The sequence below is a fragment of the Fimicolochytrium jonesii genome, assembly GCF_025526975.1.
Source record: "Fimicolochytrium jonesii strain JEL569 chromosome Unknown EV422scaffold_47, whole genome shotgun sequence".
NCBI classification, from domain to species: domain Eukaryota; kingdom Fungi; phylum Chytridiomycota; class Chytridiomycetes; order Spizellomycetales; family Powellomycetaceae; genus Fimicolochytrium; species Fimicolochytrium jonesii.
In genome coordinates this window covers 123,827-140,238 of record NW_026515714.1, presented here as the reverse complement: position 1 = coordinate 140,238, position 16,412 = coordinate 123,827, and the positions used below count along the sequence as shown (strand labels likewise).

At 54.9% G+C, this 16,412-nt stretch overlaps 5 protein-coding genes across 5 annotated transcripts; 2 read left to right on the top strand and 3 right to left on the bottom strand.

The window, feature by feature from the left end:
* Window positions 1-84: 84 nt before the first annotated feature.
* EV422DRAFT_548520 (uncharacterized protein) lies at window positions 85-1,677 on the bottom strand. Its single transcript, XM_053071672.1, has 2 exons — window positions 1,506-1,677; window positions 85-1,422 (listed from the first exon to the last, which is right to left on the bottom strand). Exon 2 carries the CDS (start codon window positions 1,413-1,415, stop codon window positions 342-344), a length of 1,074 nt encoding a protein of 357 aa, XP_052920695.1. The 5' UTR covers window positions 1,416-1,422; window positions 1,506-1,677; the 3' UTR covers window positions 85-341.
* A 540-nt stretch (window positions 1,678-2,217) lies between these two features.
* EV422DRAFT_624022 (uncharacterized protein) lies at window positions 2,218-3,551 on the bottom strand. Its single transcript, XM_053074249.1, has 3 exons — window positions 3,431-3,551; window positions 3,286-3,357; window positions 2,218-3,190 (listed from the first exon to the last, which is right to left on the bottom strand). The coding sequence occupies exon 3, from the start codon at window positions 3,188-3,190 to the stop codon at window positions 2,366-2,368; it is 825 nt and encodes a 274-aa protein (XP_052920694.1). The 5' UTR covers window positions 3,286-3,357; window positions 3,431-3,551; the 3' UTR covers window positions 2,218-2,365.
* A 2,100-nt stretch (window positions 3,552-5,651) lies between these two features.
* Window positions 5,652-8,467, top strand: EV422DRAFT_346465 (uncharacterized protein). The gene has a single exon (XM_053066507.1). It carries the CDS (start codon window positions 5,756-5,758, stop codon window positions 8,246-8,248), a length of 2,493 nt encoding a protein of 830 aa, XP_052920693.1. The 5' UTR covers window positions 5,652-5,755; the 3' UTR covers window positions 8,249-8,467.
* On the top strand, window positions 8,460-12,141 carry EV422DRAFT_548511 (Cullin). Its single transcript, XM_053071671.1, has 10 exons — window positions 8,460-8,703; window positions 8,774-8,877; window positions 8,953-9,187; window positions 9,260-9,479; window positions 9,563-9,702; window positions 9,781-9,906; window positions 9,965-10,438; window positions 10,514-10,684; window positions 10,750-11,639; window positions 11,709-12,141. Exons 1-10 carry the CDS (start codon window positions 8,644-8,646, stop codon window positions 11,731-11,733), a joined length of 2,445 nt encoding a protein of 814 aa, XP_052920692.1. The 5' UTR covers window positions 8,460-8,643; the 3' UTR covers window positions 11,734-12,141.
* A 716-nt stretch (window positions 12,142-12,857) lies between these two features.
* EV422DRAFT_551860 (NPL4 family-domain-containing protein) lies at window positions 12,858-15,068 on the bottom strand (the record flags this gene model as incomplete). The annotated part of the gene is made up of 8 exons (XM_053071859.1): window positions 12,858-13,049; window positions 13,182-13,376; window positions 13,447-13,679; window positions 13,747-14,215; window positions 14,282-14,518; window positions 14,587-14,635; window positions 14,698-14,874; window positions 14,950-15,068. 8 exons carry the CDS (start codon window positions 15,066-15,068, stop codon window positions 12,858-12,860), a joined length of 1,671 nt encoding a protein of 556 aa, XP_052920691.1.
* Between the last annotated feature and the right edge of the window lie 1,344 nt (window positions 15,069-16,412).

Below are 16,412 nucleotides of genomic sequence, written 5' to 3'. Positions count from 1 at the left end.
ACGAACAGACAGGAGCGATTACCGACTTTGTCGTCCTCCATGATGGCGGCGGCTCCTAGCCCCGGAGCCAGTCTCCTCGTTCGTGAGCACGAGGATACAGCACGTCGGGTGGTTCCTCCTATAACAAAGCACGGACATTTCGTTCTCCGAGCACGCACTCAACACGGGCGATGCGGGTAGGTGACACTCAGCGAGCGACTACATTCCGAAACGGTACTACCTCTGAGAACATGCTCGATGTTTCTCGGAATTGGATGATATCTCATCAAAGAGCCGAGGCAGGCGATATTACTGTATATATGGTACAGTACAGGGCATCCAACACGTTCTGAGGCCTTTTGTTATTTCGAGATAGATGGGTCGTTCCCGACCTTAAGGTCCTCCACATCCACCACAACACCGTCCTGCGCCAGCTCCCTCACCGCCGCGACCTCCACCTCCGCACCCAAAGTCTCCTCACTAAGCCCGCCAGCCCCCATCTTCACCCTCCTCTCCCACACCCGCCTCCTCCACACCATATACCCGTAAACCGGCACCGTCACCCCCCCGACACTCACGGCCCAACTCGCCACGGCGCCCCAATACGGCCCCACCTTCGCATACAAGAACGTCGCGGCAATCGCATACGCCGCCACACTACTGACCCCAGCAACCAGCGGCCCGATCGCGCCGGTGGTGACGGCGGCGCCCTGCGCGAGCCACACGGAGACCATGGAGGTGAAGAACATGATGGGGAGCATGCTGGCGATCCCGCCGGCGAACTCGTTGACGTTGGCGATGACGATCGTTACCCCGATAGATACCCCGGCCAGCAACCCGCGGAGCAGGAGGGTGGTGACCGCGACCGGGTTCTTCCCCTTGGGCGCGGCGCCGGAGGGCCAGCTGAGGACGAGGCCGGTTGCCAGTACGACGACGAGGGAGATGGTTCCGACCAGCAGGGGGATCAGCGGCACGTCCATGATGTCGCCGAAATCGTCCCCGGGGACCACCTCATCGTCCTTGACCACCGCGCGCAACACAAACACGATGGCGATGGCCCCGATCAGCCAAACCCCCATCGTCGCCGTCGCGACCACCGCCAGCATCACCCCGACCCGCATCGTCGGCCGCCACCGCTGCAGCCACACCGGGAAATACCGCCACCCCGTCAGAAACACCGCCGTGCACACCAACCCGCTCGGGATCACCAACGTCGCCCGCTGGAACTTCACCAAACCGTGATGCCGCGTGCTGGGCGCCGCGCCGTCGACGAGGGACCACCAGATCCCCCAGGTCGCGGGAATGATGGTCGAGGGCGTGGAGGCCAGACAGCCGCCGAGGAGCCCGCCGAGGCGTTCGATGGCGAGCGAGACGAGGATGGAGGCGAGGGCGCCGAAGACGGCGCTGAGGAGCGCTGAGGCTGTTTCTGAGACCATTTTTTTTCTGGGGGGGGGGGGGGGGGGGGGAGGGGGGGGATTGATGGGTGTTGGGCGTGAGTGTCCCTCTGTTCGTTCGACTACAGTTACCGGAACTGGGTGTTGGAATGCGTTCAGTCTACCTCTCTACGCTACAGCCAGAACAGCCGCAACAGCCTGCTGCAGTGCTGTCCCGACACCTAAAAAACCAATGTCCAAAAAGCTTGTCCACCGCCATCCCCATTTTTCGTGGGGAGCGAAAAGGGGGGGGGGGGGGGGAAAACCCCTCCCGAGAAAAAAACAGACACCGTTGCGACACAACGTGATGAATTCCAATTTCCAAAGGCAAAACGCGTTGGCGCCCTCATTGGATCGCTACGCGCATTTCAAATCGCACGACGGAGACACCTCAGAGACCGGGTGGCGTGCCGTGGGGTGCCGTGGGAAAGCCCAACTCCCCCCGTTGACCTTCTAGCTTGACCCGGTTGAGATCCTTGAGAAGCGGTATGTGGGAGGGAGCCCACGGTTACCACGGCATGTCATGATTACCATCGCTCTACCAGAGGGGTTGTTTTTGTGTGGGGGATCGCCGTTTTCTGCATATAAAGTACGCACTCGATGCTTGTCAGGGTCCTGCCAAACATGCACATCAAGCCGTCATGTCCCTCAAGCGCATATGTGAAGAAGCATAAGAATATCATTGTGCGAACGAAAAGTTACTACGTAGGTCTCCAAGCGGTAATTGCTGCTAGAGGGCGCAATTCACTATGTATCGCTAATATACGCCCCTTGCCGCCCACGCCCCCAATCCACCCCTCCCACACCCTCCCACTTCCCATAAATGAAAGAACATGATATGCAACACATAGTACTATAAAAAAATCTACTTGACTTGATTTGACCGACTTCATAAACGGGGGGGAAAGCACATTCGTTGCTGATGAGCGGGTGTGTGTTATCGTCCCCCGAGTTTACGCTCGCCACTCCCCATTGCTGTAATCCACACCAGGTGGGTAAGTCGACCCCACACCAAACTCAGGCCCTTGCGAGAACAACGATTGACCACTCTGAGCGTAAGGGTATGCACCAGGAGGAGCAGGCGGCTGAGCGTGTGCGTCGCCTCCACCAGCGGGCATCTGAGCACGACAGCGGAAACATTCTACTCGGCTGCGGAAGTTGTGCGCTTGGCAGCTGGGACAGAGCCAGTCGCCAGGTTTCAGGCTGCTGTAGGGTCGCGCCATGCCACCTGCGCCGTTGTAACCACCACCACCACCACCACCCGCACCGTTCCGCCCGTGACCGCATTTGTAGCATTCGGATCTGCTTTGGAAGTTGTGGAAGTGGCAGCTCTCGCAGTCCCAGTCGCCGGGACGGTGTTCCGCACCGGGTTTCATCGGAGGAGCGCTTCCATAGCCGCCGCCGTTGCCGCTCCCATACCCGCCGCTTCCACCGCCATATCCGCCGTTTCCGCTGCCGTAGCCGCCGTTTCCGCTGTGTGTGCCTGGGGGGCCAGGTTGAGGTCTGTACTCTTTACAACGGAAGCATTCCTGTCGCGAGGCGAAATTTTGGAATCCGCAGCCGGGCTTCTCGCAAATCCAGTCGCCAGGTCGCATGATGGGTCCGCCGGGAGGTCCGTGGGGCATGCCGCCGTAGCCGCCGGAGGACGGCCCCATAGCGCCGCCGCCTTCCTTGGGGGCCTGGCAACGGAAGCAAACTGCTCGCGATTGAAAGTTGTGGCAATTGCACTGGGTGCACATCCAGTCTCCGGCCTTCATGTTTGGAGGATACTGGCTCATCTGTGGGTGGTGGGAAATTCGAGACGATTTCTACACTTAGCCATTCCGAACGTAGTAAGAGAATCGCAAACGGAGGCAGCATAGGCAAAACATACCTTGTGTGCGTGTTGTTCGTTCGATTCGAAGTGTATGGAAACAGTACCAGCTGTTGGCACCAGTGTAAACTTCTATTACCGGAGAGAGCGGTTGAGAAGGCTAGATCACCACGGTTCACCGGTACGAGCAGTCGAGAACCCTTACCTATTTGGGAATGAGCTGAGCGAAGGGCTGTGCTGATAAGATATCGTCAGAGACCTTTCTTGCTTTTAAAACGAGGTTTTGTTGATGCCAATGTCCCGACTCCACGCACAGTCAACTGAGTTCTTCCCACTTTGTCAAACAAGCCAGAAACCAGCGGGGGGACGAAAGGCGGAAAAGGGGCCTTCGCACGAGGAGATCATGTGACAGTTCACGTGAAGAGACATAAATGCGATCCGTGGCGATAATTCCGCCCCCCCGCTGAGCCCCGCTGAGCGCATTTTTCGAAAGAAAGACAGAGAGATCTGTCGCATTTCGGGCCAGCATATACCCGGAATAGAAGAGTCATATCGCAACCTATCCCGCACTTGTAGTCTGTCTTCCGAGCCCTATAACCGTAGAGAACGTCTGGTCCTGAAGAATACTGTCCCTCGTATTGGTGGCGGAAAGCATAGTAGACAGTATCTCGTCGGGATTTAAACGCAGCCGATATGTCCAACCAACAATGGCAGCAAGGCCAACAACGACAGAACACTCAACAACAGAATGCTGGGCAACAATCGAATCCAGTACAGTTCCCATTCCTCGCGAACCAGAACCAATCCAATGCCTTACCGCAAGGGAATAACGTCCAAGGCGCTAGTGCGCTGAATACGGGTCTAAACCCACTCCAAGCGCTGGTCCAACAGCTGCAGCAAAGTCAAAGTCAGGCCTCAAATACACAAAGCCCTCAACAATCAATCCCGGGAGCTCCTTCTTCTGTACCACAGGCGGCGGCGGCACCGTTTGCCCAACAGAATCCTCTGGCGTTGGCTGCTCAACAACTGGGCATGGGATTTCCTGGCCTCCCTGGTTTAACTGGTCAACTACCTTTTGGCCAGTTTCCCGCTCAATTACCAGGACAAGGCCAGCAGCCAGCTGTGGGCGCAGCGGGCCTCAACTTACCGGGTGTCCAAGGTCCTCCAGGGCAACTGAATCTCAATAACTTGCAAGGTTTGACTCCATTGCAAGCAGCGCAGCTGCAGCAACAGTTACAGCAGCTTCAACAACAACAACAATTGACCCGCTTATTGGCGTCTTTGATGCCCAACAATGGTATGGGTGCTCAAAACCCGCAACTGGGAGTGGGATCCGCGCTCAACACAAGTCAAAATGCCGCTGCTTTACTGAGTGGCATCGGCGGCCTTGCGTCCGCTCAGATTCCCATGCAGCAGACGCAATATGGTAATGGTTCCTACAAGTCCACGAATGAGAATGAACCAAGAGGTGGCAATGGCGGCTCCAGAGCCGGAGACTCCTACTATGACCGAAAACGAGACCGTGACTATGGTGATGACCGCGATCGCAGAGGTGGTGGTAGACGAGACAGAAGCCGTAGCCCCGATAGAGGTCGCCGACACAACACCGACCGCAGACGAGACTACCGCCAATACAGCGATTCCGAAGACTCCCCTTATGATAACAGACGCGGAGGAGGCCGTCGTTCAAGCCGTGACAGAAACCCGCGCCATGATTCTCCTCCCAGGCGCCATGGCGGACACCCTGACCCAAGAGGCCCGGGAGGTCTCCTGCACACCCGTCACTTGTGGCTAGGCGAGCTCGCCCCCGACACGACGGAGAATGATATCTCGCAAGTCTTTGGACGACACGGCGCTATCTCTGAGATCAAGCTGCTGCCCGTGAAACGTGACCGCGGCTCGGCGTTCTTGGCGTATTGCACCAAGGCGAGTGCGACGAAATGCTTTAACTCGGAAAATCATATCCGTGGGGCTATTGCGGTCGTGAGGACGAATGCAAGGTTTAAGGATTTACCGGATCCGGATGAGCCTGAAGTTCCTCAAGGTTTGTGTCTCAGTTTCAAATCTAGAAGACCCCACTTGGTTACAAAGAACTCACAAACGCGCCAATTCCTACACCTTCAACATCTGCGAATTTCCAACCTTTGCCCTCTGATTTCGACCTCAACCATTGTGCCTCCAATATCAATGATCCGATCCCCATCCCACAGGTCCACGCGATCTAAACTCGCCACGCGGCGTAATCTCCCTCGGCGGGCTCCGCCCCGGCGTCTCACGAGAAGACGTGATGCTCGAATTCCAGAAATTCGGCCGTGTGATTGACGTGAGGAAGAAAGCGGATGCTGATTCGGCCCTTGTTGAGATGGAGAAGGCGGCTGAGGCTCAGAAGGCTTATAATCATGTGCGGGTAAGTAAAGAGACAGCGGAAGTGGGCGGACGATTACTTGCTATCCGAGAGCGCATCTTGCTGGGCAACGGGGAAGAGAGGCTTTGGCGATGTTAAAGGTCCTGCTTATGATAGGTTCAAGATATGTGGGGTCCAAGAGCCACGATTGAATTGAAAAGAGACAACAACTCTACTTCAAACCGACAAACTACTATCCAAATCATTGAAAGATCTTCAGACCAAGGCGGGCTTCCTAGTCTACCCTCTTCCCGGCCTGGTAACTCGGATTCTTCCAGACAAGGCAACCGCCGCGGTCATGTCGAAAGTTCCTCCCTGTATTTGCCGATGGTCCCCGCCCACCTCCAAGAATCCGAGCTGGAACAAGTCTTCCGCCCCTTCGGCGAGCTCGAATCCGTCCGCATCATTCCAGGCAAATACACCCAACATTCCATGGCGTTCGTCAACTTCCGCGACATCGAGCCCGCCCGTCGCGCCCAGCAGCAATTTAATGGGACCATCATGTTTGGATCAAGCGAACCTGTGCGCGTTGAGTATGCGCAGAGTGGTAGTAGGGACCGACGACAGCGAGATAATACGCGGGATATGCCTCCTCCTTCGACTTCCTCCACCCAGTCCCAGAACGGGCCTGCGCCATACACCAACCGGACACTTGTGCTCGGCCAGGGAAGAACAAGCAGCGTGACCGTCTCCCCCGCTCGCTCCGCCCCACAGCAGTCCACAGCCGACAAACCCGACCCGAAATCCCCGGCGGTCATCTTCAAAAACTTCAGCCAACGCCTCAGTGGGCGCGAGATCGAAGACAACCTCGCCAAACTCCTCGCTTCCAAAAACGTCTCCCACAACAACAAACAGCGCCGCATCGCGCTGTACAACCTCACCTCCCTCGAGAACTGCTTTGCGGCGGTTACGGGCCTGAGCAGGTGGGAGGCGGATGCGGTTGTCAGGGATTTCAACGGGAGGGAGTTCTTTGGGAGTCCGTTGGAGGTTAGCGCTTGTACGGCGGCCGAGGCGGAGAGTAGGGAGGATAAAGACCTGCGGCCGGTGTTTGAGAAGCTTGAGTTGAGGGAGTTGGTTGAGGGTGCCGGTGCGGAGAAGGTTGTGTATAGGGTTGTGGATGAGCGGGCGTTTGGGAAGACGGGGTATGCGGTTGTCAGGGTTGAGAAACTGCCCGCTGCTATTGGGAAAGAGGACGTCGTTGACGCGTTCAGACTCATTGGACCGGTCCTATACGCCGTGCTTGATACCGACAACCCGAGCAGCGGCCACGTCGTCTACGTCAACAAACTCCACGCGCGTCGGGCCGTCGACGAATTAGACGGTACCACCCCCCTCTTCGGCGCCACCTTCTCAACATCGGGCATCACCGTCAAGTTGGCCGAAGCGACATCCAGCACCGTCCGGATCCGCTACGAGGAACAGATCCCGCATGAGGAACTCACCCGCGTGTTCAGCCGCTACGGTAAGATCGTGCGGCAGGCTCACACGCCCGACGAGGCCTCGAGCGCTCTCATAACGTACGAAAACACCGTGGGAGCGCAACGGGCCGTCGGAGGCATGGATGGCGAGATTATCGGCGGTTTCAGACATGAGTTGGAGGTGCAGTTTTACATCCCCAGTATTGAGATGCGGATTGCGGAGTTGAATCGGGATGGGGAGGAGGATATGGAGATTGAGGCGGATGAGGAGAACGAGGATGACGAGGAGGAGGAGGTTTTGGAGGAGCATGTGGTTGTTTCTGTTAAGCCAAATCTGGATCATCAACGGCCTACGATTAACATCATCAGCGGCTATCAGGTCCTCGAAGTGGATGATGTTGGCGCACAGGATATGGAGCTCGAGTCGCCAGCTACACCGGAGGCGACGAACCCCGCGGTTTACCCGAATGGAGGGCATCACGCGACGACGTTGACGGAAGAGCAGCAGGCGGCGTATGGCGAGCTGTTGAAGCATCTGAAACCGGATTTTGCGGCGAGTGCGAACGAGTACCAGAAGAGCGTCACGCCTGTGCCTGTTCAAGTGGAAGAAGTCACCGAAGCACCGCAAGCAGCCATGGACGTCGATCTCATGACGGATGTCACCGAGCCACAAGACCCATTCTCAAAGCTCGCGAAAACAGGCATGAAAAACAAAGAAACCACCATCCGCGTCCACATGCTCTCCGGCAACCCGGACCTCCTCTCCACCCTCTCCGTCGACACGCTCGCGCTCAAGATCTCGCAGCGGTACAAGATCACCGACCAAGCCATCTCCGATCTCGAAGCGAAACTTGTACCCGGCGGGAACTGGCTCGTTGCCGTGTGCGTGCACGAGTACACCGACACCGCAAAGTTATCACAACCCGAAACGGTGGAGGAGAAACGGCAGAGGCAGGCGAAAGCGGCGGCGGCGGAAGCGGAGCATTTTGTGTTTATGGAGCAGTATTTCAGGGATAGGGGCTCGGCGGGGATGGCGATGCTGGACGCCACCGCGGCGAATGTGATTCCGGTGTGTGATACGACGCGCAAGTTCTTGAAGGCGAGGTTGGAGGGTGCGGAGGAAGAGCGGGCGAGGGTGGTGCAGGGGGTTGTGGAGGGGGTTGAGGAGAGGGTTCTGCTGTTGGTGCTGATACCGCGATGATGTGTGGGCGGGTTGTAAAAATTGGGGGAGGTCTGCGTTGTACGCTTCTGCCAGGCGTCGTATTTCATTCTCTCATTGGCGGTCTATGGTCTCTACTCTCTGGGTCGAACATTGTGTGAGAGAAGGGGTTGTTCATTCGTTGGGTGTCCATATCATGCATTGTTCATATACTGTATTCATCTGTCCTTTGGGACCTGGACGCAAAAAGGCAATGGTTGCCCAGGCGCGCGGTTGTGAACTCCCTGTGGAGGAGGACAGACTTGAGAAACACAACACCCACCAACACCAACCAACACCATACTCCCCCCTGTGTGCTGTGGACTAGAACTGTTTCTGCCTTTGACTTGTCTCACTTTCCCCCTTCGTTTCGGCAGTTCCCGCCTGCACCACCCACAATGATGTCGGCGAGAAAGCCAAAGAAGCCCACAACCATAAGACCGCCGGCGAAGAAGCAGGTTTGCATAAACGGTGTCACAAGAAACGGCAGAAACGACCGGGTTGCTGAACCTCTCGTTTGGTTTTCAGAACAGCGAAGCCCAGTTCGAGGAAGCCTGGGAAAAGCTGTCCACGGCCATTGTAGAAATATACAAGCGCAATGCGGGGAATTTGAGTTTCGAGGAACTGTACAGGTATGTGTGTGTTCTCCGTCCCCTACCGCACTGCCTCCGGAAGCCCTCACCAAGGGGACCTATTCAACCCACTAGAAATGCATATAACATGGTCCTTCACAAAAAAGGCGACAAGCTCTATAAGGGCGTGCGCGGGGTCATCACCGATCATTTGGAGCAAGTCGCCGTAGATCAGGTCGTGCCCTCGTTCCCGCAGTCGGCGCCAGGTGGCGGGATGACGGGGGCTACGGAGTTCTTGAAGGAGATCCGCAACGTGTGGGACGACCATACGACGTGTTTGAAGATGATTAGGGATATCCTGCGGTATATGGTAAGACGACAGGACGCCCCGTTCTAGGTTTTGAAATGGACATGAGAGTAATGGGGAATGGCCGGTTTCTAGGATACGGTCTATGTGAAGCAGCTGAATCTGTTGACGGTGTACGATTCGGGCATCGACCTGTTCCGGGACGTCATTACACGGTCGGGGAAGCATCCGATACAGACGCATTTGATCAATTCGTTGTTGTACCATATCCGGCTGGAACGGGATGGGGAGGTTGTGGATAGGCTGGTTGTGAAGAGCGTGACGGATATGTTGGTTAGTTTGACGTCGGCGAAAGGTGGGTTTCCAGCCTCGGGAGTACTGCCTCTCATTCCATTACCCGGGGGCGGGATCCTGACTGGGCATGTTGCTATATCACAGACGTCACACGAACTGGCCACGAGCCCACAGTCTACGAAACGGATTTCGAGGTCCAGTTCCTGCAAACCAGCAATGACTTTTACAGTCTGGAGAGTGGAATGTCGTTGCACGAGTGCAATGCGACGGAGTATCTCAAAAGGGTGGGTTTCGGCCAGCCAGCCGACGGTTCCAGAATGGGGGGAACAGTGGGATGTTGACAAAGCTCGTTTGAACGAAAGGCCGAGCGACGATTGATCGAGGAAGAGCAAAGGATCGATAATTACCTCACCCCGGCAACGGAGCCGAAGATACGGCGGGTGGTGGAGAAGCAGCTGCTGGAGAATCATGTCAAGACAATCATCGAGGTATGAAGGTCAAAGCCAAACGGTAGTGAGCGCTCATAACCTTTCCATCGGCATACAGATGGAGAACTCGGGAATGGTCTCGATGATGGAAGACGACAAACTAGACGACTTACGGCGCATGTACAAGCTCCTCGGGCGGGTCCCTAATGGGCACATCCAGATGCGCCAAACACTCTCTCAGTTTATGGAAGATCACGTTGCCGAAATCAACCAAACCGTCGGCGGAATCGACGCATCCCAACCGAGCCGAATGAGCAAATCGGCCAGCGCGTCGAGTATCCCCTCCGCCGCCGCCGCCGCCGCCGATACGGAAAAGGCGGGCGCGCAGAAAGCGGACCCGCTGAAATGGGTGGAGCAGGTGTTGGCGTTGAAAGAGAAAGTGGACGCGTATTTTGAGCATTCGTTTGCGAACGATTCGAATTTTGAGACGGAGATGAATAATGCGCTGGAGCGGTCGCTGAATAGGAATAGAAAGGCGCCGGAGTTTGTCAGCTTGTTTATTGATGAGAATTTGAAGAAGGGGTTGAAGGGGGTGAGTTGTGCAACCACTTCGGTTCGTTTTGCTCATGTCGTGCAGGTGATTTGACTCGTATCCGGTTCTTACTAGAAATCGGAGGAGGAAGTGGACGCATTGCTGGATCGGACTGTTACCATCTTCCGCTTCGTGCAGGAGAAAGACATCTTTGAACGGTACTACAAGCAGCACTTGGCGAAGCGGTTATTGTTTGGGAAGAGTATTAGCGAGGATGTGGAGAAGAATATGATATCCAAGTTGAAGGTATGTTTGTGCGTTGGTGCTCTTTCTGGTAATTGGCCGCGGCGCTAACCTGTACCAATTCTCAGACCGAATGCGGCTACCAATTCACACAAAAATGGGAAGGCATGTTCAACGACATGCGGACGTCCACGGACATGATGGTCGACTTCCACAACCACCTCGCAACCGCCGTCACAGCCCCGAAAGACATGGTCAACCTCAATATCAGCATCCTCACATCCAGCTACTGGCCGATGACCGGCATCGGCGCCGATCAAGTCTGCCACTTTCCCCCCGAAGTCGCCGCCTGCCAACAACATTTCGACAAATATTACCACTCCCGCCACTCGGGCCGCCGGCTCACGTGGTCGAGCCAATTGGGCACGGCGGATATCAAGGCATCGTTCAAAAAAGGGAATAAGGAGTTCAACGTTTCGACGTACGGCATGCTTGTCCTTGTCGGCGTCTTCAACGACGTGGCGGACGGCGAGGCAGTGTCGTACCAGACCATCAGCGACAAGAGCGGGATACCCGAACAAGATCTCAAGCGCACACTCCAAAGCCTCGCTCTGGGCAAACACAAGATTCTCCTCAAGAGCACGAAAGGACCCGCAGTCAACCCCACCGACACCTTTAAAGTCAACACGGAGTTTACATCCCCCATGTACAAATTCAAAATCCAGCAAGTCGCCGGGTCCACGAAATCCTCCCACGGTGCTGCCATTTCTGGCAATTCAATGGAAACCGACGCAGAACGCACCGAAACGATGGAAAAGATCGAAGAGGCGCGCAAACACCAGATAGAGGCGTGTATCGTGCGCATCATGAAGGCGCGCAAGAAGCTGGACCATAATAATCTCGTCGCCGAGGTGATCAAGCAGACGACGAGCCGGTTTGTGCCGGAGCCCGCGATTGTGAAGCGGAGGATCGAGGGGTTGATTGAGAGGGAGTATTTGGAGAGGGATAAATCTGATCGGTAGGTGTTGCCCACACTGAACATCCATTACTCTCGGACCCGTCTTGCTAACACTCTTACTCCCGATAGGAAAATGTACAACTACCTGGCATGAGAAAAACTTGCACTCTGCGTACCCCCTTATACCCATACCTTATACTGTATCGCGCGTATCTTAACCGCATTTCTTTCCTTGCATTTATTTGTTGTCCCCATTTCAGCTCTGCCAGGCAGTTGTGGAGGCAAAATTACTTGTACATGGTTGTGTCCCCCCACTTTTTTTTCAACCCCTGATCTCTTTTTGGAAAATATGATTTTTTGTGTCATGTTTGGTTACGAGCAGTTGTTTTTGGGGGTTGAGGAGAGATGCATGATGGATGTGGCATGTAGACGGTGCTCCTCTGAACGGTGTCCTCTGCGCATGCACATGGGACATATGTATGGCGCACCGACGGCTTCATCCCGACGGTCATCACCAAGTCACTGCTTCCAGATTCCAATCACGCTCGTCCTCCTGATGTACAGTACAGTAGGCTGCCAGATATCAGGTTACGACGCCCCCAAGGACACATCATTCCGAGCATAGTCACCGGCTCAAGTTGCCGACCCCCATGCAAATCCTTTCAGCACGACCGCTAGCCCAGGGCAGGACTGACAGCTCGCCGGTGACTTCTGGGGTTGCACAGGGAGGCTCAACAACCCGTCGTAACCAGATATCTGGCAGCCTACTGTAGGTTGGTCGGAGTCTACTACTACATCTGCCCAGCTGCTATCAACCCTCAGGAGCGCAATTCGATGCCGGTCGGTGATCATAGCGAGAGTATTGGTGGATCAAGAAACGAAAGAGGGCCCCGGCTTGAATGTCACGACCAAGGGTGATGGGAGAACCAGGGTTCCTACAGTTGTTGCAGATACCACAGTTGTAAAGTCGACGTTCGCTGCCAATCTTGGGTTGGCCATCGGTACATCCTCATCATAATCATCACCAAGATAACAGTAGTGGCAAAGGGTCGGCGCGCCGGCCCCAAAGTACGTATAGATATGACGATTCAGACAGGATGGGTACTAAATCATGTCCTCCTGCAGACCTCAAGAGCAACCTCTCAAAAGCGGGCCAGAGCGTCAGCATCATAAACAAAAAACATGATCAGAGGAAAAGAACGTACAGATCCCCAAGACCCCCAAGACACATTTCATCCCATCCCGCCCCATCCCTACTCATTCGGCAACCCACACATCTCACAACTCGCCACCCCCGCCCGGATTTCTAAAGGTGCAATGCCTACATGCCCACGGCGCTTTCGCCGCAGCAGCAGAAGATGGTCCTGCCGCGCCTGAGCTGGACGTGGATGGGCCGGAGGAAACGGGTCCCGCGCCAACCGTTTCCTTCATGATCATCTCCAGAGTCTGCCAGGAAGGCCGCTGGACCAACTGGGTGGCGAGGGTTCCAAGTGGGCTTTGGCGATGTCTATTGCGAGTTGCATGTCAGACTATCACAGAAAACCAAATCAGTAACAAGCAACTGGTCACAATGGTGAGACGAAAATGATATGCGAGTCATACCTGCTCAACAACCCCAACACCCCGCAAATAATGCAGCAAATGGAAATCAGACAACATATCCGTCAACGAGCCATGTTTAAGGTGTCGCTGCAGTGCGCCCATATCCTGCGTCTCGACACCGGGTCGGTTCTCGATTGGGAAGTTGAGGGGGGAGGTGAAGAGTGGGGATGGGGTTTGCGGGAATCCGTGTGTTACCTGAAAGATTGACAAAACCACATTAGTGGCTGGGGGTTTCTCCACCAACGGATAGCTTGATTGTACTTACCGTCACCAAGAGGTACTCGACAGGAAATGTGGGCCGGGCAGCGTCTTGCACCATGATTCCGTACTTGTTTTTGTACTTGTAGAACACTTCGGGAACGTAGTGTTCGTCTGTAAGCTGCTTAACACGCACGAGGGATGGTTCGACGGAGGCTTCGATGATGTCGTCCCGGACCATCGCCATCGCTGTGTTGGAGACCTGAAAGGTCGAGATGTCGATGCCGCCGTCCTCGTTTCCTGCAGAATCCAGGATGTCAATCAGTCATTCGCAACACATGAACGCGCTACAGCACGAAGTCCATACCAGTCATAACACAAGTAACGAACCGACTCCCAAACTTCCCCGAAGCCGACCACTTGCTCACAGTCGGGTTCTTCAACTGCATCTCCGCTGACAAGATACATTCCGCCGAGGACAGAAAGTACGAGTCCGCATGGCGTTTACAGATAACCGTCCCCTTCCCCCTCCCGTCGTCCGTCAGATCCGTGTAGATCATGCCCACTTTAACGAGCCCGAGTCGCGCAGCTATCTCTTCGACGGCGGCCATTTCCGTGTTTGGCAGGGTTAGCTGCAGTCCGTCGTATGCGCCTTCTTGTGGTGGTTCGTAAATGGCAGAGACGACCGCTTTCACACCCAGCGGTACTTCCGCGTACGGCTCGAAGCGGCCGTAGAGGTAACCGAACCGTTGATACCCTGTTGCACGCCAGTACTTGAGGAAATTGTCGATCATTCCTGCCGTTTCAAACTCAATGTGATCCACCATGCGGAAATTCTGGTGCGCAAATGAACAGCTCAGCCCACGATCACCATGCTGCACATTGGATAGAGAGAAATTTACCTGGCTTTGCAGTGTCACCGCACTGGGCTGACATTTCGTGCAAATCCCCTTCGGCCACGACTCGTGCGTTCGACTCGGGCAAGGTATTTTCACCTTCATCTCAGCTTCCTCCAATGGAGACAGGAACTGGGAACTCGTCGGGGGTGCGGTTTTGTTCTGATCCGTCAGTCTCCGTAGGTATGCATGGAATGACATGTGCTTTATCTTGTTGTCTTCAAGGTATTTCGCGTCCCATGGCTACGAGAGTGCAGATTGAGTTAGTGACATGTTAACGCGAAGCCCAGCTTCATGATTCGCGCACACACCTGTAACGGCATACAGTATTCACACATTCCGGAAGCGCCATGTTTGCAGCTGTAGCAATGCGTGTTAGTACAAAAGACAAACAATGGCTGCATCCTCGCTTCTCCACGTACAATCTCGCGTCTCTTCCTCGTTTGATAGTCCCCGGCTGCTTTTCCAGACCATCATCGATGGCATCCTGCTTAACTACCGGACGAGGCTCCTGTGCCCCAGTCGACGTCACCGCCGATGCCGACGCGGCGGGTTCCGCAGCGGTACGTTTGAAATCCACATAAAGAATGTCGCCATGTCTGTGTTAGGATCACGTTGTCAGCCATTCTCCACCTTGCACTATCAAGCAAAACATGCACATCAGCGGTCCTTACTTCAATCCAAGCCCACCAACCGGCTGACCCGCCGGTACAGAGACAACCTGTGCACCCTTCGAGTCTGTCGAGATCAACAGCGACTTGTCGTCCACTTTCAACGCCGCCGCTATCTGCATATCGGACGACAATCAGGACAAAACGTGTCCACTTCATAACTATGTCCAAGCTGCTCGCAGGCCATACCTTATTCCGCAGCGAAACGATATCTTCGCTGGGCTCGACATCGACCCTGGAACGTCCCTCCTTGCTGTGGACCCTGATGATCTAAACGAATCTGCGGGGTTAGACGGACATTATCCGCGAATCCCGAGGAGGGTAGAAGCAGGAGAACGATACCATTGTTGGGAGAACGATGGCCAGTATCGAATCACCGTGCGATAATAAACCAATGGTGGTAAGACCGACGACCAGGTCTGGATGCTATGGTTGCTTGTCCAAAGTAATATGGGCGCCGTCGCTGGTCTTTTCCACTCTAACCAGTCACAACCCTAACCCGTCGCGACTAGGAGCTCTACCATTTCTCATCGCGTTTTACTCGACCACTACGTACAGTACGTAAATCGGATTGCGCAGGTGAAGTGACTGAGAACGGCCTTTGGGAGAAAGAAGTTCGTAGCATATATGTAGGCATCAAGCGATAATCGCACAGTTGTTAACGTACATTCGAAATGGTACATATGTCAAAATTTAGTTCGCATTCGAAGATATCTACTATGAACATAGAATGTACACGACAACCGCTCATCTGCCACTGGAATCCATCAACTCCTATTGTACACCCCATCCATCATGCCTCCGCCCACTCCATTCCTCCCTCACCCACCTCCCCCCTGTCCTCCCCCCTCTCCCCCATAACAACATCATAAATGCCCACATTGAACGGATGCCTCACCAGCATATCATACAAATCCTCGGGCAACCTCGCCACCAGCCCTGTTATGGACGACACGCCCATACCATAAGCATACCTCACGACAGCACACTGACAGCCGCCAATGTCGATGCCAATGTCAATGTCAATGTCAATGTCAATGTCCATGTTGGTGTCAATGTCAATGTCAAACACCACTCCTCCGCTCTCCTCTCGTTTGCCAATCCCCCCGCAATATCGCCGCTCCTCCTCTACCCCACTCATCTGTGAGCCAATCTCTGGCCATTTGTCAACCCCCAATACTTCTCCACAGCCAGCAGCTGTAGCAATGCTCTCTACGCTCGCCACGCCCGCTCTAGGCTAGGTAGCATAGCTGGCGCTTACCCAGCCCCCTCTGGTTGTTGTTCTTCGCTCTGCTGGGTTGTTCATCTAAAAATAGGCGCCCCCTCTTCGGCCATTCCCTTCCTCCCCAGCAGATCAACACCAGTTCTTCTCACATCCTGTTCTAGTTCTCATTCCTTGTTTCGCCAATACAATCTCTTGTCGCCTATCGCTCTCGCTCTGTCATCTCTTCTTCGCTTCCGCCTCC